The sequence below is a fragment of the Pelmatolapia mariae genome, linkage group LG15 (genome assembly GCF_036321145.2).
Source record: "Pelmatolapia mariae isolate MD_Pm_ZW linkage group LG15, Pm_UMD_F_2, whole genome shotgun sequence".
In the NCBI taxonomy this organism is placed as follows: domain Eukaryota; kingdom Metazoa; phylum Chordata; class Actinopteri; order Cichliformes; family Cichlidae; genus Pelmatolapia; species Pelmatolapia mariae.
Genome location: NC_086240.1, coordinates 23,603,058 through 23,626,088, shown reverse-complemented (window position 1 = coordinate 23,626,088; position 23,031 = coordinate 23,603,058). Strand labels below are relative to the sequence as shown.

General features: G+C 36.7%; 1 protein-coding gene across 1 annotated transcript in view; it reads left to right on the top strand.

The window, feature by feature from the left end:
• Positions 1 to 16,450, top strand: part of clvs2 (clavesin 2) — a 53,889-nt gene extending 37,439 nt beyond the window's left edge. Inside the window, exons 4-6 of the mRNA XM_063495177.1 lie at positions 4,223 to 4,333; positions 4,724 to 4,956; positions 6,958 to 16,450. Of these exons, the coding sequence (XP_063351247.1) occupies positions 4,223 to 4,333; positions 4,724 to 4,956; positions 6,958 to 7,051 (438 nt within the window). The 3' untranslated portion in view covers positions 7,052 to 16,450. The remainder of the gene's footprint in view (positions 1 to 4,222; positions 4,334 to 4,723; positions 4,957 to 6,957) is intronic.
• Positions 16,451 to 23,031: the final 6,581 nt, after the last annotated feature.

Sequence of the window (23,031 nt, the reverse complement as noted above, 5' to 3'; positions counted from 1 at the left end):
CGCCTTAGTCCCACAAATACGGCTTGCATGTTCTACAAAAAACTGTGCTTTGTTGTGTATCTGACGGACAAACACCAAACCAGTTCCACATCACTGAAGTGGCACCATTTTTACAAACTAGTTCTGGTTCATTCGCTTCACTCAACGATCCGCTTTCTCCCTTCTCATTCTCCGTTGCCGCCATGCTTTTTTGGCCATGTGTGTATGAAAACAAAGGCACTGCGCATGCGCGTTTACCCATCTTCTATCGCGATATTTCATTTTCTTATCGTTGCCTAACATTGTACCGGTATTACCGTGAACGGTATAATATGGCCCAGCCCTAGTCACATGCAAGATTTTTAATAGTTGTGAATTATCCAGTGGATTTTTATTCCCTGGTAAATACAGATTTAGTTCTATTTTGGGATTTATAAAAGGGGACACAACCAGGTGATGCTTCAGGAAAGACAAGTCATACAGTAGTCATAGTCAGAATCTGCATAATGACATACACCAGCCTTCCCTTTATGACTTGTAAAGAGATTTGTCTGCTCAGCTGAGTGGAAAAAAATGTAAAAATCAACCTCAGCATCTGGATTGAAGTTAGATTGGACGAATACTGACTCAAATCATCTGCAAGCTCTTGTGTTAGACTTGTCCAATGAATAATATTATATAAAATCTGTCTAAAAGTGTTGAAAATCGATTTTTTCAGCTATTCTTCATCCATTCATATTACCTCTTGCTATCTCCTTGGTGATTCTTTTCACCTATATTTCATCAAAGGAAAACAAAAGCTGAACACCCAAAAAAACCCACCTTCCCATTAATTTAAGCCTTTAATTCGTTCTCCATCCTCAGTCCTCGAGATCTTCTTACATCTTTCCCTTTTGGATCTCCTTTTATTCTCACTGTAGTGTCCCCAACCTGTATTTGAACACCTCCTCCCTCTTTCTTTTCCTTCAGACATCACTTGTGCGAAGGCAGATCAATCCTTTAGTGCCTGTTTCTTTTTCTCCTCCTTCTGTCCCTCCAGCGCAGCAGAGGGCCTACATCTCATATTCCATTTTTTACTATTTCATGTATAATGTAGTAGGTCCCTTCATCAAAGTGAAAAAATGTCTGTCAGAGCAGAGGGCAGGCCAGAGGTTCAGAATCAAAAAGAAGCACTGAGGGGTCTGACAGCTGAGAGACGAGCTGTCCGACCTCCATTGGACCAAAATACATTTCTTTGTTATTTCTTATCATCTGAACATGAGGTTGAATATTTTTGCAACAAATACACAACATCTGAAACATTAACCAGCATTTCTTGTGCGATGTTAAGTTAATCCTTGTTTACATATTTGAATATGTGTAGGCTACACAGAAACAGACAAATGAAATCATCTTAAATGTGCAGCTTTTGTCATATTTTAGAGTTTCCAGGGGTGAATGCAAAACACAGGGGGATGTTAGCTAGGTAACAAGAACAATCAGACCGGAAAAATAAAAAAGTAAAACTAACAGCAAAACACAAGCGATGGGGAACTATCAAAATAAAACAGGAAGAAACTCAACTGGGGATCACTGAACACGGAGATAAGGATTTAACAAGATACAGGAGGATACTGGAGAGGCTAGGATAATAAACCGGTACACACAGGATCAAATATAGATAGGCTGGAGTGGTAATATAATTGGAATTCTAAAATATTAAAAAGCTCATTATAGTAAAGTAAGAGTGGAAATTAACAGAAATCAAACTCAACCAAACCTCTTGAAACTGAAAACAGTAATAAAACCAAGTGTTACAGTACGCTCCAGCAACACAAAGACCCTAATCAGAAGTCAGTACTGAAGACTGGAAATAGTAAAATCTACAGACCATGACAGCTTTTTAAAAATGTATGAATGAGTACATTAAACACAGAGGACTACCATTGTTAGTGTTGTCCACATTTTTCAACAACAACGAAGTTAAAAGAAAATTTAAATTGCAGGAAATGATGGAAAAACAATAACTTAGATCAACTTCATGATATGTAAATAAAGTATTTATTTATTTAGCAACTCTTAAGATTGAGGATATTTTCTGGAAGACTATCCTGTACAGATATCAAGCAAGATTGAAAATGCATGTTTTTCAAAGGCAGGGGAAACCAGAGCTACTAGAGGAAAGTCATGCAAACACAGGGAGAACATGCAAACTCCACACAGAAGCGAGCTTGTGACCCTCTTGCTGTGAGGCAACAGTGCTAGTCGCTGAGCCACTGTGATGCTAACAAGCAAACATGACAGAAGTGCTGCATTAGTTTTTGACTTTCTTAGACATTTTTGTCTCTTCCATCCACCTTGGAAGTAGGTCAAGTTGTGCTGTATACCTCAGACAATGGATTTACAATTTCCTCTTTGTTTACTTGGCTTTAAAAAAAAACAAAAACTATACTTGTTGAGACAGCATACAGCTTTTCTTTTGTTTATTTTTTTATTTTTTATTTTTTTAAAATATTTTCACACTTCTCACAACTGTGAATGGTTGTCTGTGTGTGTTAGCCCTGGAGATCTGTCCAGTGTGTACCCTGCCTCTTGCCCTATGGTAGCTTGGATAGGTTCCAACCCCCATGACCCTGTTATGGATAAGCAGAAGAGAAAGGATGAATGGTAGAAAAAATGTGTTTGAAAAGATTTTCAACCATTTTATGTTTATATTATGAAAAAATCATTAGGGGAGTATGTTTGTCAAAATGCTGAATACTGCATCTTATTATGAAACTTACCATCCATCCATCTTCTTCTTCGTATCTAATTATGGGCTATCCCAGCTGTCACTGGTTGAGATGCAGACTATACCATGGACTGGCTGCCAGTTTGTCACAGGGCATTTGGACATATATAAATATACAATGTAATAAATATATGGAATTTATATTTGGCAAATGGCACATCTTATGCAGTCAATGAAACATTTCTTGTCTTGAAATATTGGGTGTGTTGGTGGTGCTGCTCTTTGCAGGGAATGAAGATTTACAGTAAATGATGATTGGCCCATTACTTTGTTGTTTAGAGGTTAATTTTGGCGTGATTGTTACTCTAAAGGAAAATTCTGAAGGTTGCCTCAATTAATATAAATCATTCTCTGATCCTGAACTAACCTACCAGTTCTGTTAGGTTTGTTGTAAATATAGTCTTATATGTCTTTAAATTTTATATGGCTCTTGATCAAAGCTTTGTACAGTGTATAAGCTGACATTACTGCTATCAGAGCACAATCACTTGAAGTGACTTTGGGCCATGATGATTCATATCAGTCAAATCCTGATTTACAAAGCTGCACTGACCTCAGACACTGTCACTGTCTCTCCCACACATTGCCAACATGTTTTATATAAACATTTTCCCCAAGCCATTTTTATCAGCCAGCTCTGTTATGTCAGATTGCTGTACAGTCTTCACCATACTGCTGGACTACGGCCAAACGATGATTCATACACATGGACTGGAGCATAATTATTATAATGGTGTCCACATTCTAGGAATCACTGAGTTAGGCTCAGAGTACACACACTAACCTGTATGAACAAGGCCTCATTTCCCTCTGGGCTTGTCCTGCAGCCACTGCAGACCATTTCCTATTGACTATGAGATTAGAGGCCATTTACAAAACTAATCTAATGAAAAGAGACAGGAAACTCACTCAGGTAATTTTTCTTTGACTCGTACTGAAACAATGGTGAAAAAACTCATTTTGATTGAGACTGGCACTTTTTACAAAAGGCTGCACAATATAATGGTGATTAATGAATTTGCAGCAGAAGTTTCCATGGCAATATGTAGTTTACAGTTTATCTTGTATCCTTTGTTTGGTGTGCATTGTTTTGCATATGTTTTTAGTCACCATATGAACTCGTTTCTGGTTAAACATCTTTCACTGGTGATATTTTTCTGCTATTTTCAGTCTTTCTGCTTGACATATAGAGTTGTCTGTTCTTGTTCGTCAAAACAAATAATACCACAAAAATAAAAAAGTAACATAATCATAGGTGAACATTAAGAGGTTATTAGAACTTGGAAACTGGCAGGAATATTATATAAGGGCATAGCTCAGTACTGACATACAACTTTGTAAAACACACACACACACACACATATATATATATATATATATAGAGAGAGAGAGATAGATATATATTTACACCATATTCTGCTGACCTCCAGATACCATATTCATCTGTTTTGTTTTTTCTTGTGTTTCCTACAGGACAGTTTTCCTGCCAGATTTGGAGGGATCCACTTTGTGAACCAGCCCTGGTACATTCACGCTCTCTACACTGTCATCCGACCCTTTCTTAAAGACAAGACAAGGAAGAGGGTAAGCCAAGAGATTTGTCTATAATCCGTCTTTCAGCTGGTGCAAAATCAAGTGAAAAAGCACCCTCCAAATTGGGACCACAGACAGTCTAACAGTAAAAATAACCACACAGAGAGCCATATTGTTCTTCTCAGAGACCCACTTTAATGTGGATGATAAGTGAAAACTATTAGCAAGCTGGAATTCATATGGTCTCCTTTTAATAAAGTAATTTGAATGGCTTGTTACTAGACCTTTGCCAAACTTGATGTCATGCTGAAGAGGTAATTCAACCATTTGATTCAGCTGCGTTACAGTAGGGATGCAAAGCTGCAGGACAGTAGCTCTGGAGGACTGGAGTTGGAGACCTCTGGTCTAAATTGTTTCCCTGTGCATCTCTTCCCTTTGCAGATTTTCATGCATGGTAACAACCTAAACAGCCTCCATCAGCTCATCCACCCAGAGATCTTGCCATCGGAGCTTGGTGGGATGATGCCACCCTACGATATGGGGACATGGGCTCGAACACTGCTGGACCACGCATATGACGAGGAGACTGACTACTGTCCAGAGTCCTACACCCTATCAGTACAAGACCTGGAGAGAGACCTGGAGAAAAACCTTTCCCCAAAGACCATGAAGAGGTTAGCTTACCATCTTAAAACCTCCACAGTGGTTTTTATTTACTGTAGTACTGTTTTTGATTATTATTAGTTTTAAGAATATATTATTAAATGCTTTAGGACCCTCTTAATGACAACCAGAGCTACTGTTTTTTCCTGAGGCTAAGGAGTCCCACCCAAATATTTCACAGCTGCTTCAGGCTTAGGAACTACCAGCTAATACATTTTCTCAGAGAATAATGCAGGTTTAAAAATTAAACAATGCACAAAAATGAATAAAATGCTTGTTTTACAATAGGATATACTGTGGAACTAATTTGGTTATCTTTGCATAATTATAGTAAACAAATGACATAATAACAGAACTATACAGATTTTATCTCACTGTGGTCTTCTTGTAATCATTGTTTCAGCTGACTGGGATGAATATGCTCTAAATGGTTCCATCTGATTTTATATTCATTAGATTTTTATTTAAGCAACTAGTGTTATTTGGCTGGACCTGTTTGTGATTCTTGTGGATCAGATTTATTTATAAAAGATGGACATAGTCCAGTGCCTCAATCCTGCATTAATGGCCAGCAGATGTGGAATCCTGTAGTTATGGTTTACATTTGATTTATGTGACGTTTTTCTGGTGAGTGTAGATTCCAAATTACTAGTTTGAAGTTTTGTTTGTTCTGGTTCTATTTAAAGTAAAGCAGACATTAGATAGTCAGGGTGTTTTTTATGGTGCGGTTGTCTTGTGCTCAATAAGCCCCAAAAACAAAGTGATTTGCCTCAAAAAGCTGAATTTAGGTCTCCAAAATAGCTTAGTCGACCTTTTATATACAAGCTGTGGTTTGAAAAAAGAAGCAATAAAGATGCATAATGATATGATGGGATCAATAAATAGTTTATGAAGTTGAACCCTTACAAAAAAGACAAGTAAATAAGCAATCAATACGCAATCTAGTATTATCCAGATTAGCTGACTTTGGGGGTTACATATATATTTACGTTCATTCATATGCTAAAATTTCTGTGCTTATTCTTGACAGAGAGAATTCTGTTGAGAGCATGTTTGACATTTCCTGCTGTAGAGTTTCCCCCCTATAGGCCACTGTGCGGTGTAATTCACTGTGACAGTAAATCATCTCACCACTGTGGGACGTCAACTGACTCAAAGACATTTATACTATGGAAGACAAACAGCAGCGAGTTAAGGCAGCAGGCTGTCACTGCAGGAAGGCTCAACCCTGCCAATCATAAATTAATTATTAGTGAGTTATAAATGGTCTGACAGTTACAGGGTGCATTTAAAAATGAACTCACTCTTCGGTTAATTCCCATATAGCAGGAAATAAAAACTTTTTATGACACATTTTTAGCCTATAAAGCACTGTTAGTGTTATGAGCGTTATACTATAAAATCAGTATGCACAAATGCATTTTTATTTAATGTGTGGACGCTGCCATTCTGGCTGGTTTTCTTTTTATGAAGTATTAAAACAAAAATCAGAAAACAGGTTAACTAGTAAAAAAAATAATACTATATAATAGAATGCATATAGAACGTAATGAAACATAATGAACATAATGAAACTTGCAAGTAACATTTTATTTTTTCATTTGAACATTTTCAGTTATTTACAAAAACACACTGGTTATGTTACAGACACAGAAATATATGGTGTTTTCTACATGCATCCAATGTCTTATAGTATTTTTAACTCTGTGTGACTTTGAACAAAATAATAAACATAGAAATTAGAGGACTCCTGGAAATCAAACCTGAGGTGAAGATTGACCTGAAGTTTTTATTGCAGATTTTATTCATACTCACAATTTGCCTCATAGCATGAGACAAAATAACAGATAGATTGTTGCATCAGACTTTACACAAGTAGGTCGGAATATTTTAACATCAACATAAACCGTTACAGTTAATATTTCACTGCACTTCACGGTTGACACTCTAAAGCTTTCAGCACAGTTGGCGACACAGTTATGCTAATCACCTCCTGTTCTTTGTTCTTGTAGGTCTCAGTCGGTGGTGGAACCGGGAGTCCTGAAGCGACCAGACAAAGTCAAGAGCGAAGAAGACAACATGCAGCCGCTGCTTTCGCTGGACTAAACCGTGCAGTAACAGCTCAAGAGCATACTCAAATCAATATTTACACACACAAATACACTGACTTACTGTGCACAAGCAACACGCGCCCTGAAAAACACCTTCCTCCAGGAAATGCTGCTGCTGCTACTGTTGGATTCACGTTTTTCTCCAAATCATGGAAAAGCAAGCAGCAAGAGATGAGAAGGACGTTTCCTCAGACTTAAGGGCATCCTAAGAGCCACTGATGGTGTTCTATATATTTATTTATTTAGTTATTTGTCAAGTGCCAATTCCAGAAACTGTAAATTAACGTCTTTAAACAATCCAGTATGGAGCAGGGAAGAGACGCTCAAGAGAGTGAGTTGTGAAAGTATAGAGTGTTTACTGCACTTGTACAGGATACAGATGATAAAGAATATGGAAAACTGAACATGAAACTTCAAAGAGGGCTTGGGGCCAGAGCTCTTGAGCTACAGTTTTTCCTTTTTTTTGTACAGTAATTTGAGGAAAAATGCCCCATATGGGCAAGAAGCACGGCTCAGGATCAGCAGCAGTGATGGCGATCAGCTTGTTTAACCTCCTGGACCCAAACTGGCAAACAGGCAGTGGGTTTACTGGGAGTTTACTGGGTGTTTACTGGGGGTTTGGCATCTTTCCTGTGAAAACAATGGCCGAACTCTTGGTTCTCACTCCAGTTATCTCTTGGAAAAGCAAACCCCCCTTTACGGTAAGAGTTGGCTCTATGTATCATTTGTTTTTTTTTGTTTTGTTTTTCCTTTTAGTCATTCTCTCGCTTGTTTCTGACCCATATGTCACAGAGCACAGCACTGTCTTCTGTCATTAGGGATAACACAAAGCTGCTGTCTCTTATTTTTAACATAGACTCACCTAATTACATATTTGTTTGGCAGACCAAAGATATATTTTCTGAATTTCGATGGACAAATAAATGAGACAAAATTTTGTAGGAGCAGGGAAAGGCCAAGTGTATTATCTTCTCCTGTGACTTTGTGACACATTTGTTGGATGTAATGGCATTAACAAGCTTCTGAAAACGTATTCCCATCATTTTAACAGGGTATGCATATTAGTATCATAAGATATTTAGAGATTAAAGCATCACATTGGTATGTTTTTTTAGAAATCACATTTACGTTATACGTTATTGTTGACCGATTATTTTCTCCTGTATACAACAAAGGCAGACTTTTTCCTTTTTTAAATGATCCCAGGCTGCCATTCACAGTTTTTAAATCCATTTGAACTTATTATTAGTATTTTATAAGGCATTTAAAAACCAGCTATTTGTAGTTTGACACCCTATAATTACCAGATTAATCTGAAGAATTAAAATGTCCACATCACTGTTTGATGAGAAAATTATTCCATTACCACTGTCAGGTAGTGCAAGTTTTATCCTTTTTGTGTTAAGTGTTTGGTTTGCAGCATCTTTAAGGATACCCTTTGAAGCATAAGAGTGCTGTTAGAACATCCTGACAGCACCTGAATGCACCGAGACATTTTCAATGAGGTAATTGGTTAACTTCAATAATTTAACAATTCAGCTGATAATGACACGCAGTGATTAATAATTTATTAAATCCAGGATTAAAGTTAATTGTATTGTTAGAATGGCTGCAGTTATTTTCTGTACAGGGCAGTTAAAAGGCTTGTATTAAGTCCTATTTCAGGCTATCTGTCACTGAAGTGGTAACAGAGACTGCACTTGACATTTTAAAAGGATATTAAGGCAAACAAGTGGGCAGATTTTGTTTGTTAATGACTAAAGTCAAAACCATCCCTATAAACAGATATCTGTATAATAATATGCATGAAACCATTCCTTGTTTCCAATGGATAATCACATTTGAGTTTGTATGCAGCCAGGTAAAAAGTCAGTCAAGCAATCAACTGTAGTCTGATGATAATTTCTCTATTATTAGATGTCTTATTTCAAACATAATATCTTTTTTCAGCTATCCCAACTAACCAGGATAGTCCAAGATTCAGTTCAGCAGTCTAGCTCATAGGTTCACCAACTGTAGTCAAAGTAATACCAGCTGTCTGCTGCATTTGAACCCTTTAACATCCTGAAGCTCTGTCCAGCAAAAAAAACCCAAATTCCCCCATGTGATGTTCCGCTTGTTGTACTTTTGCCTCTTTCACTTTGTTTATTCCATCCTTTGTGTTTTTTAGATGGAGAAGGCTAACTATAGATACCAGGAAATAACGATAACATAGTGCACTCAAAATTATGATTTTTGAAGTGATCCTCCTTAAAAGAATCAGTTTAAACGCTGATGATGTCATTATTATATGTATGGCACAGTCAGTGTTTACTCGAGTTAAGAGAAAAATGTAACTTTCAAGTGCAACATTTTATACTAAATTATAAGATTAATTACTTTAGCAGTCAGAAAATCGGGAACTGTCCTTTAGAAAATAGTATTTAACCTGATACAGTTTGTTAAGTTATGTGGAATTTCTCCATGTATGTAGCCCTGAAGCAGTTTGACATACTTTAGTTTAGGTTCTTCCACATCAACTATTCACCACGGGCACACGAAGTGCAAAGGTGTGACAACCAAATGTTAAGAAGGTGGAGAGCACAGCGGGAAGGAAATACACGCCTCTGATGGGCAGAGCAGCAGAGTGAGGCTGGCAAACAGACAGCCGAGCAGATCACAGAATAAAGGCCGGCAGGCAGAGAGCGTGAGGTGGCCCGCTGCAACGAGAGCAGACAGCTGGAATGTTAAACTATCACACCAGCGCACACGACATGTCAGCCCCGCTTACCGCAGCTCAGAGGCTCTACAGGCTGCACCCTGTGCAAAGTCGAGTCAGACTTGTTCTTAATGGTTTCTCCTTCGGCTCAGTGTGATCTGTGTGCTTCCACTGAGGTTTAACATCAAACACAGAGAGATAATAATCTGGCAGTGTGATGGCGATACTGTGTTTTTACTGAATATGTGATCAGCCTGATCCTCTAAGAGCAGACAGTAGCTACAGAAACAGTTTGAATAGGCTGTCATGACACCTAGTATTGTATGATTAAGTCCATTGTAGGGTCTGATTAAATTATTATTATAAATTCAACCTTTGCTGCATCTACTGCTCGAACTTTGTGTTCAAGGAGTAAATTATTTCTTTTCAGAAAGAGGCACATAATATAGAGTTCAGACCAAACCTAGATTTCCACAAGGTGTACAGGTGTATGATATATCTGTACAAGAATTCTGCCATTTGTACAATTACTCATTATGACAAAATCCATAAAATATACAATTGGTTCAATATTTTTTTCATGCAACTAAAATGCTGTGGAGCTTATTTGGAACCAACCCGATTAGTCATCATATGCTAAATGTGTTCATTATTTATTATATAACTGACCTTGGATCTGTTATTAATAATCCGCTCATACTGCTGCCAATACATAGTCATCCTAGTACGTCAAATGTTGTCTTTTTGTCTGTGCTGTTGCACGAATACCTAAAAGCTGCCCTCTGACGTTGGTAGCTTGACACATCGGCTGTGGCAGAATGAGACATGAACAGACAGTTGTCCTGTTTTTGCAGAGCAGCAGATAGACAGTGGTGGAGTGACTCACCCAGGAGACCGCTGTCCACATTTTATTTTGCTTCGTTTGCGCTCACTTTTTACGTTAATAGGCTGGTTAGGTTTAGGCATATCAAACTCCTTTTTTAGTCCAGTTGGCTAAGACAATATTGTGATTTGTTTTTAAATATGCCATTTGCAACAGTAAGCCTGCACATGTAGGTAATCCATATAAATCTGATGAAAAGAGGTATTTTAGAAGCACCCATACATAACCACTTGGGTGTGATAGACCTGTCTCAGTAGCTGTTGTATTATGGCACAGGTGGCAACGAACACCGTGTGCATAACTGTGAGACTTCAGCTGCTTTCTCAAAATGGCAATATTTGATGCCCAAGGAAGTAGAAAGGAGTATCTCTCCTGACATCCCATAAAACCAACATCAGTATTTCCTCTTTTGTAGATGGAAACAACTTAAATGAGTATATTTTGTTGTGTGATGTAATTGTCTTAGTTTGTCACCAAGTAAAACTACTAAGAAAACTACAAACAGTGCAAGGCTTCTAGAAAACTGGCTGATGTAATTGTTTTAGCATCAGTATTTGGTTTAATTATAATGCTGATATCTGTAGACAGAAAACAAGATCTTTGATTTCCTTTAATAATCCGCTTGTAGTTCTACTGACCAATCATATTGAAGCATGTTAAAGGCTTGTGCTGGACAGTGGAGAACAAACACATACTCTTAACTACAAGCTCTAAACCATAGGCAATTATTTGACATTAATTCAGGTTGTTACTTGCTTTTTAAAAATTCATATTTAACTGTGTTTTTAAAAAAGCACAGGGAACAGTCAGATATTGACCAGTGTCCCCAAAGGCTGTCTTCAGGTGATAGTCGATAGATTCCCAGATTGATTTTGATGTCGCTGACAGCGGTAGTGATTTTGCAGCCACAGTTCTTAGTTCAAATGCCCCTGTGTTCTCTTTCCTGAGAAACAAACATTGTTGTCAATATATTTCTCCCATTTTAAATATGATTATGGAATAAATACAGCAAAAGACAAAGGTCATCATCATTTATTTCTCATGTATTGCAAAATTTGAAGGTTGACATACCTGCTAATTTGTCTTTTTAAGCTATAACTGACCAATCACTGTTCAGGAGATGGATTAATGAGAAGATCAGTTCTCTGTAAAACCCAGTTTACTCAGTCAGCTACAACTAAGTTTTTCTGCAACCGCTGCTTGCTGGGTTTTTGTTTCCTTTGTTTACTCAAACTTTTCTGAGAGTAAATACAAGTCAAGTTCACTCTAGACATTTTTATTAACAACAGCCAAAAAACATTTTTAAAATGATCATAATCATCTCTTCAACATTGAACTCTATTAAAAGGAAACTGCTTTTGATACACTACAATGATTGCATCATTAAAAGTCATTTTAAGGGAAGAAACATAATATGTGTTATTTGAACTCCTTTTGTGAAGGCAGCACTCTTTCTTTACAGGATTTTAGTGCCAAAGGTCCCTGTGACTTCTCAGTGCTTATGACTGTGACAAAAAGGGTAATAGGGATGAAAATTATAGAAGATTGCACTGGCATCATTATCTGAACCTGCACACCGTCGTATTTCCTTCAGAAAACTCCAGATATGCTATCAGCCTTAATCACAAAATGGCGCTGAAGCAGTAAAGAGGCAGCACAGAATCAGACATGTGAGATGAAAAGGATTAGGTAAGCGCTGCCTACCACAACTTCTGACTGACAGCCATGCTTCTGTGATTACTTTATCCTAATTCACCTGCAGAATAATTGCAAATACAAATTTAAAAGTACATTTCATTCAAGTGAAATTTATTTGCAGTCAACCCAGGTTAAGCCTAAATGTTTTGCAGCAATCTTTGAAAACATCAAAGCATCAAAGATTGGGGGAAAAATGTGATCCACTTAAATATCATGCTTTGTGTTACAGACCACAAGTCACAGGGGAGGGTTACCACATACCTGCTTGGCTGTTTAATCATCCTTTTAATTCACATTTTAAGACAGCAACTCCATTCATCAATGACATCTTTTGATGTTTTTGATGAGTTGTTCAGACGTTGGTTAATAATTAGGATTAATACATAAGGCATGGTCCATGTACCATTTTATGCAGATAATAATAATTCTGACAGCGGAAGGCCTTACTGTACTTTGTTGTTGCATGTTGATTTGTTCGGCTTGTTCAATACAAACACACACTTTTCACACAGTTAATTACTAGCAATGTAATCACATCAACTCCTGCTGAATATAATGGTGTGTAAGTGCCAGTATAGCTAAACAAACTAAACGGTAAGTCAGAGGATGGGGTTAATATTCAACTTAATAACTCCAAGAGTCTTCGAGACTAAAATGGTTATCCTGCAAGAAACAAATCACAAAACTATGGATGGTGCGCCATTATTAATTCATTTACTGGTTTATTTTAGTCTTTCTTACAAATTTACAGCTTTAATCTGGTTTACTTCCCTGCCTGGGTTCATTCTTAATCATAGAGTTCAGCACACTTCATCACAGCAGCATTTCACAAATATGTCCTTTTCTGATGTTTGTTGTCAGTGCTGGAATTAGTGCACTACTAATGAGGTAAAAGTCTAGATTTGTTATCAGTATCAGTGCAGATGTCAAAAAACAAACTTGAACTGTATTTTCAGACCATTCATACTTAGAGTATGACTTTGAGTAGACCAACTTCTGGCACTCGTGAGGATTTTTCCAAGAGCATTTTGCAAGTTTAAAATTATCAGTCACACTCCAAACCTTTTGTTCACACTACAATAGAAAGCTGTTGTCATCAAGTGTTTTAGTTGCTGGTTTTGTTCACTAGATGTTGTGGATATATTTTTCACAGTTGTAAAACTCATGCAGTAGAACAGCAAGAGCCAATACAGTCTGAATAAGAGATTCAGGAGGAAATGTAAAGATTACTACCATAAACAGGGACACACACACACAGACACACACACACACACACGGTCACTCACACAGCCACTGTAGATGCTTCCAGTTGTTAGGATAAAAAGTTTACATGAACTAAACATCTGTATACTGCTTGAATATAGCTAAACTGTATCTCACTCAGAGCGTCCTGCAGGTTCACTGATTATTTTTAAGGTTAATGTTGGTATCAGAGGTTGTTTTGTTCAGTTGTAAATCTAAATAGAATGAAATGAGACACAGTGTTTTATTACAGATATACTTTATCGGGTGATGCTTTGTGCTTTACCACACATGCAAGATTTTTTCTTTTCCCTTGTCAGTATTTTATTAAAATTGCTATCTATCTTGTTTATTACACAGATTGTTGTATGAAGTGTATACAGAAATATGAGTTTAAGATCAGTTCTTATTTAAGAAATTCAGCATTTTGAATGTTATTTCTGTGTTATTGTTATGTCATTCCTACTGATTCTTGGATCAAAGTATTGCTGGGCACATTCAGACACCAGCTGTAACAGATGTAACAGTATATCAGGCTTTGGGCTTTTAAAAAAATCATCTCGGAAGCATTCATGGAGGTCCTCAAATGTTTGTAATTTTATCTGTCATTTTAATAAATCTGAAGTAAGCAATCTTAAAAAAAACAAAGCAAAAGCCAAATGCTGCTTTTCTCCCATGCAACATATCATTTCATGGCACGCAAAAAAGAGAGACATGAATGGGACATCTGTGAATTCATTTCTAGTCTTCTTTTTTAACTACAGATGAGCCCAAATCTGCAACATGAGTTCATTTGTTCTTCATTTAATTTTGAGTAGCTTAACTAATCATAATTAATGCCGTATTTGCGCACCACTGAGCATGGAACGAGCTCTGCAGGAGTTGCAGATGTATCTGCAGTTTTCAAGTGACTTTGCAGCTTGAAGCAGGGTGAATCACAGCTCAGATTGCAGCGCTTTATCAGCTCTTTGACACCTGAAGTTTTCTTTTTTTTAAAAAAAAAATATGATTGCTTTCTTTACGGAACAAACACAATGATAATCTATAGCCAGCACCAGTTTGAAAAAAATTCACACCAAACAAAAACCTGATTTGTTTATAGTAGCTCCAAAGTGTCACATTTATTTTTGTCCTATCACCAAAGTAAATAAAAAAGATAAAATTTCACTTCAGTCAGAGTGTGACTGAAATCACCATCCAGGGACCATTAAACAGAAATGCATCTTAAGGGCTAATGTGCTGATAAATCCCAGCAATAAGTTTTTGCTTGGTGTAAAGTTAACAGCTTTTTTCAGCCAAAAAGCCACACAGAAAACAGGCACCTAGTGTTGACTTCTGTAAATGATTTAGTTTCTGTAGTTTTCATCCACAGTTAGAATATATAATTCTGGCACAACACAGATATTAGGGGCAGATTTAGTTTAGTTGGCTGTTGCAAATTTTCCATTCATGCACGACAAAAGCAAAAGGGGAAAATAAGATTGAAATGGGACATTTGTGATTATCTACTCCTGCATGCAAATCTGACAGGTTTTCTTTTGTAATTTTCCACCTGCTTCATGTACTTTATCATTTATTTAACAGGTTTGTTTGTATTGCAGTGTAATTTTATTTTAACAAAGCAATTCCAGTCTTTAGAAATGCACTTTTTGATCTTCCTCAACTAAAAACCAGATTTGCATTGGGGAAAAGCAGCAAGAAAGCAAACAGATCAACATTTCACATGTTGATGTGCGTGCTCTTTAACATTCTTTTACAGATGAAAATAAATGTTCCTTTTGAAAGCAGGACCACACTTTGGGACCTTACTGCATTCAGATATCACTTTCCTATGAATACAGTAATCATCCAATGTTGACTTCCACGATGGCTCCCTGTGTGATTAGAAGCATATTTGATATGAAAATACAAAGCTTCCATCCTTTGAGTGGCATTTCTCAAATTTAGGACAAAGTATGTAAAACAATGAAAATGCAAATCATGCCTGTTTGGCAGGTAGTAGAAGACAGGACATTGCCATCACTCATAAAAATGGTTTTGGTGTACTGTTGGCCTTCATTTGGTTCAGACATTTGAGTCTAAATGGCTTGAAAAATGTGTCTAGTTTCAGTGATGTACATTAAATGTTCTCTGCTTTGTGTGCCTCTCTGTTTGACAGGCATCGTAAGCCACGCTGATTAGCATAACTTTGTTTTCCAAGATAACGGATGTGTAGAACTGGCAGAAGTCGGAGCACATGTACTGTATAGATTGGTTTAATTAAATGTCCACATGAAGAGTTTTGTTCCAAAGTGAAGAGATAAAAATCACATTATCTCTGCATATAGCATCATAACGTCTAGTGTGGAAAAAGTTAAACAAATCAGTCAATCTTTAACAGATGTAATAATCAAGTTTCAAGATGAAATTCCTGTTTTTTTGAAATGAAACTCTCCATCATGAGCTTCGTCAGTGTGCTGTGGACTTCGTAATGATTTATGGACCAGCAATGTTTATTCCCCACTGACTTTGACTAATGTTTGAGTTCTCTCTGCCAAAGCCACTTCTTCCATTAGAAATCCAATGTATTGTTTCTTATAATTAAGTATTTGTGCACTGAAGAATTCAACATTGAATGACATTTTTTTTAAATGACTGATAATTGAAAATGAATGCATAACTTTCAATTTATTTGATTTTCCTACCACTGTTATTTGATTGTATAGTTACAGTAGGAGCTGTAGGGAGACCAAACTACAAATGAATTGTGAAGTTATTATGGAAAGCCAGTATATTATAGGAGCAAAAAGCTGTTCAGTTAGCAGGTGTTAAATGTATTAATGTCCTCAAAGACAATTTGCTGAAATGTAAAATGATCAAAATAAACATGGACACACGCAGATCTTTTCTCTGGTTACTTTTCTGTTGTTTCTGTCTTTTTAAGTTTGACCTCTAAGAATATCACAGCATTTGAGCAGATGTCGCCGTCCTTGTTGAAGCTACAGAAAATCAGTAATCAAGATCAATTTCTTCTGAGTGAGTCTGAGGACAAAGAGGCCACACTTTCAAAAGAAGTGTCCTCGCTAAAGTAAAACAGTACTTCAAAAGACTTTCCTTTAAGTCCTGTGCTCCTTTAAGTCGATATGAGCACAGTACAGTACAGCTTACCCATTCTTCTGCTCTGGCACCATGTATTGCCAGCTGGTCTGTTACTGGCCTCAAACATATCCATGGCAGATTTGTACTGGATCCCCGCCCGCTCTTTGGCTGTTATGAGATCCCCTTTTAATGCCATAAGGCCCCTAAGCAGCAATGGTGAAAACTAGGGGTACAACAATACTCGTATCGATATTGAACCGTTCGATACACTGCTTTCGGTTCGGTACGCATATGTATCGAACAATACAAAATTTTTAATTTATTTTATCAACTTTTCTTCTGACGATGCTGTCTGTGTTGACCGTTCAGTGAATCTGCGTTCGACTACTCCGCCTAGGCTGCACTGTCGAGCACAGATCCACTGAGCGCAGCGCAAGCTAGCGAGACAGAAGTTCAGCTCGTTGCAACATAGCAAATTGAACCTTCCCCTCCCTCATTCAGATCTGGCGTTTGGAGCTATTTTGGTCTTCATGTGACGTATGACCCTGAAGGTAAGCGCGTCATGGACAAAAGTAAAACAGTATGTTGGATGTGCCACGCAATGCTCAATTACATTGGTGGGAACTAGTGCGTTAGCGCAGTTAGCTCGTTAACGTGTTAACGCCGTCCAACCCCACGCACGGGGCGATCCGCGGTAGCTCGTTAACGGAGATTTGCCGTGTTGTGGCGTTAATGTCATTTCAACGAGATTAACGCTGACAGCACTAGTGGGAACACAACGAATATGACTGCACATTTACTCCGACATCATCCTAGTGCAAAGACAAGTGGAAGCAGACAAAAACAACAAGCACGCATGCTACAAACTTTACCCGAGCCATTTAGACAGCCGTTAGCACATGATTCTCCTTATGGGGACCTGATATGTTTAATATGCTGCTGAGAATATAGCCCAGAAGAAGCGTATAGTATAGCTTTTATTTTGGAAAGAGCCATTTCTCTGTAATAAACTCTCTTTTCCAAAGATGAGTGATTTCTCGATCAGATAGATTTATTTTTTATTACTTTGTTGTTTCAGCAACATTAAATTTAAAAACTGTACTTTTGAGTTAAAATATAAATTTATAATTTTATTAAATGACAAATTAAAAAGGCATTTACATTTTTTTTGTATCGAAAAAATATCGAACCGTGACACCAAAGTATCGAACCGAACCGAACCGTGAATTTTGTGTATTGTTGCACCCCTAGTGAAAACCAGTTGTAATGCTTTGTTTATCCACACCAAGGAAAGCAGTGATAATGGAAGGTCGTGTATTTACTGCCATGACTTGCTGTATCTATTTCAGTTTGCCCATGAAATCTTATGCTATATTTTTCAAAACATTCCTTCTGATGTTGTTTGTAGCAAATGTAAAGGCTAAAGGACTTTTCACACTGGACAGGTAACCTATTATTATTGCAGCTGTTCACACCAACCATATAAGTATTTGAAGACAAATTTGCGACATGTATTGCGACAGCTTTTTCGCATGTGAATAAACAGATCTGACCAGTCAGACTGTGATTAGCTCAAAATGTGCACCAGTACTGAATATACAATGATATGGAAATAGTAAAATAATACTATTTTACCTGTTAATAGACTCTCTGAAATTACCTGCCTCCCTAGGTGTTGTCCCAATTCTGCCAACAAGAGCTCAAACTACACTGACATCCTAAAATAAGAAGTGGGTAGATCAATCCAAATATCAATAGTATCGATACCTATCCTGGTATTGGTATTGGATCAATTCTAGCGTGATGGGGTGGATACTTTTTTCTGTCCTCTAAGTTTATTATGTGACCCACTAATGTGTGTCAGCAGGAACTATCTGCCATTACCTGTGGAAACAGGTAGTGAAGTCATTTTTCATTGGAAATGCAGTTTTTTTGCCCTCAAAGGCCCGTCAAAGGTCCATTAGTGGTATTGGAAGTCATGTTTCACTTTGTGCCTTTCTGTTTAGTTCATAGGACACTTAGTAGTTTGATTGCACTGTTGGAAACACAAACAGTTTGATTGGACTGTTGTTTTTTTAAATCTTAGATTGTATTTTTTTTTATTCCTGTTTTGATTTTGGTATCATTCCAGTATTTTAATTATTAGCTCTTGTATTTTAGTTCTGGTTACGGCTTAATAATTATGAGTTTTTGATGACTGTTTAGGTGATTTACTCATCCAGTCCTGGGTTTGAATTGGGTTTGCCTCTGTTTCTGTTGTCAGTTTATTTCTCGTGTGTTTAGCTCCTCAGTGTTAACGTTTACAGTCTCATATTTCTGCTTGTATGCCTTTATCCACCAGTGTGTCTCTGTCTTCACATTTGGTGTGACCCTTTTTGTGTGTCCAGTTTTTTTGTTTGTTTGTTTGTTTGTTGTTGTTGTTGTTTTTAGTTTTGTCACGTTTTACTTTGTTAGATTTCTTTTTTTGTTGTTGTAGTGTCTTGTTTTAGATTTTCCTGTTCACTAATTTTTTAGATTACTTTTCACTGAGCCTTGTTCCACTTTCATTTCTAATTCCAAGACTTTATCAGCTTTAAACTCAGAAAAGAAAAGGATTTATGATGTACTTAGAACTCACAGAACAGAACACATTAACACTGTGCTTCTTAGCAGCAATGAATTAATATGTAAGCAGAGGTGGTTTAGTGCTTGTTATTTATTTATTGATAGGATGGAGACTATGAGTTGTTGTAGGGTGGGATACACAACAACTAAATACATCACAGCCCATCAGTATAACAGTGTTTCTTTTTATAAGAATTATTCCATATATAGCAAAGAGAGAGAGAGAGAGAGAGAGAGAGAGAGAGAAATCCCCCCTCATGGATATCTTCAAAAGTTTATTCAGGCTTTGACACAAAAACTGCATAGTGGTAAAAGTTTCCTACATAAGCACAGCAGACTCAGTGTTGTCCCTCCAATGATATTATAGCCTGAAATGTCAGTTATGACACTTAACTGGCTTCTGGAAAGTGACTGAGTGAATTAAACACATCTGCTTTATAGTACATGCAGCAGGTAGTTCATACTTTCTCTTAATGAAACATCATTTTCATACATCTTTGATAAAGCACAAGAAAAAAAACATCTTTAATTTAAAACAGTTTTTTGACCAAACGTGTTAACTAATTTATTATTATCTTTGAGAACTAATGGAGTGACAAGTCTCATGATGATAAGAAATTAACTATTATCTACAGTATTTGTACAGCACCAGAGTGACTGCTTTTTGTGACACTGCAGTCTTACTTGTGTGTTACAAAAAAAGCAGCCTTGAATTTAAATAAATGACATTATCATGCAGAAAATATTACAGTTTGTTAACAAAATATATCCTTCCAAAACAAAACAACCTCAAACTGTATTTTGTGGAATTAGACTTTTTTAAAGAGCGTTAAACTGCACTCCAATCCCAGATGAAGCATCTACAAGAAACCAAACTATTTTTTATTCCACTTGGAAATCGCAGATCAATTACATTAGATTGTCTGTGGTTTCAGATAACTACTAACCAATAAAAGAATGAAAGACAAATATGACAGCAACACATCATAGTGAAATACAGGGAAGCAAAAGTGTAAGTGTTGCACTACAGCTTTTCAGAAAAAAACATGCATAAGATCAAGCAGATCATTTGTTTTTAACAACACCATCCAAACGCATATACTTAAAACATAATCAGGGATGTAGAGTAGTCAAGTTGAACTCAGCCTTACACCTGTAGGCTCACATGAATATGTATGAAGAACCTGGAGTTACATTAGATAGAGCTCTGATGTTTTTGTATTCCTTCTGGTTTGTTTTCTTGTATGAGATCATGATTTAACTCACGTTAAATTACAGTTAATAACACTTTAAAACATAATTACAGCACATAGCCACAGTTTATGCTGCAATTACTGTTCATTTTATATGTTTTGACGACCTTCAGAACACTGAGGCACAAGCAGACTACTGCTGAAATGCCCTTCTGGAATATGATTAATCAAAACACCAGTAAAAACTACATTTTAAGGTGATAACTTACTCCAACAAACACTTACAACACCTACAGTCACTTGCAGCAGTACATGATGTCAGATCTCATTAGGCTTCCTTACCACTTCAGGACTGCTGACCTCACCACTGGAGGGTAATACTGAAACCTCAGGGATACACTTCACTTCAGACTTGTTTATAAAATGAGAGTTTACAATAAACCTTACATTCAATGTTCTGTTAAACTCAGGAATAAAGAAAAATGAAATGAAATAAATTAAATAAAAACAAACAAAAAGTCCAGAAACCAATGGGTTTTCAGACACCAAAATTATGGACTTTCACCTAAAAAGGGCAGGACCTTCTTTAATGTTCTAACACATTAGTTTTAGTCAAAATGGCCACTGTGCAATCTTTGGCAACTAATTATTGGCAAAACAAGTGCTGAAATTTTTCAGTTCATATCAGTAAACATCACTTTATTTAGAACTAACTCTTAAAAAAGAACAAGAAAAAATTCTAATTATGTTATAAAACTGAAGCATGACGCATTTTCGTTTGCAAAATTTAAACAGAAATTTTCAAGTAACTTTCTCTAAACTCACCTCTAAAATTCAATGTCGCCAAATACAGTTTAAGGCTTTAAAAAAAGAAAAAGTTACAATACAGTTGGGAATAGTAGGTACAATGGTGAGTCGGCCCTACGGTTGATATCTCATAGCCAAGGGGTCTGAAAATAATTTGCATTAAATTGTATAATCTGTGCTGCATCATTAAAAGTGCATTTTAATGAAAGGTAACAATTTCACAGTTTAAAAAAATATATATATTGAGTCCTTTTTTATCCCCAAAGTTGTCTTTGGGTTCACGGAGAGTCTGATATCAATATGGTGCATTGAGTCATTTTGGTAGAAACTCTGTAACTACACTCAAGGACAGCAGAAATGTTCTGCTGCATAGTTTGACATATTAGCTAGATGACTAGCTAGCAAGCTAGCATAGGGAAATATCTGAGTCAGTCCACAACAACAAGTAACACGAAGGTCAAAGCATCTTAACTGCTTTGAATGTGGATTACGAGGGCAACGTTGGAAAACTTTCACCCCTGTAAGAGGTCCCTGGCCCTCATAAGTTCAAGAACCTCTGGTTGAGCCCCACTTCACTGCCATACCTCAAAAAAACAAACAAAAACTTTTTTATAATTGATGTAGCTCAATCCACAGGGTCATAATATGGTAAAAATGCAACAATATGTCAAAAGCATTTTTAAAACATGGACTAGCTATTAAAAACTAGTAGATTTGTGTGTCTTTGGGAACTCACTCTGTTAAAAGGTGAATGTGACAGCACAATATGGGCAAGAGTGGGTCATATCCCAGGATTAAGCCCAGCGTAAAAACACCTTTTTTGGTTCTTTGCATCAAGTTTTCATTCAGTAAGACGGCAACAGCAATCACTGGTGATGCTCAGCAACAGTTTGGCAGCGTCAACAAGGCAGCCATGTTGCTATAAGGCACAAAACCAGAGCTATGAATGACTGAGGTAAAAAGAAATATGACAAGATCAGACTTAATAAATAAGCTGATGATTAACACAAATGACATTCATTCAGTGTAGCAGACATCACAGTGTCTCATGAGTTGGTCACATCAAAGTTGTCCCTGCCTCTGAACATGATGAGTTAAAGGAGCTGATACTTGTAAGTAATTAGAGGTCATCTGTGATAAAACACATAATTACAAGACATTTACTATCCAGGAATTGCGCTTCATTTTTAAGATAAAAGCACAGCATTACAATCTTTGGCTTTAAAAGAAAAACAAATCAAAAACAGGTTTTTTGAATTTATTACACCTAATGAGGCGCCACAAAAACATTGCTGATTTTGCTGCATACTCATTTCCTTTATGGCCAATAAACCACCACCGGGAAGCCCATAGTCCCACATATAAGCTGCTTCAAGTTACACAGAGAATCTAGACTATTTAATAATTATTGTATATACACAAGAAAATGTATTTTTAAAAATCATATCCCCTTTTTCTTACTTAGCTATATGTTTCATTTAAATATGTTTCTTAATTGGATGCAGGTTAATTTAATTTTGGAGCTTCAATATATGCAATGAAACTGCATTGCATTATTGAGTTTGTATTCCTGGAGATATACAAATCTTTTCAGCGCCCCTTGGATGTTAGTAAATATCTATTTTTTCAGATTCTTCTATATTTTATTCATCTACTATGCCATTTCTGGCTACCCTAGTATCTCCAATACACCACTTTAAGTGGAGTCACAAGTTAAAATGTGGCATGTAACATATTGAAATGAACCTCTACAAAAAACAAACAAACAAACA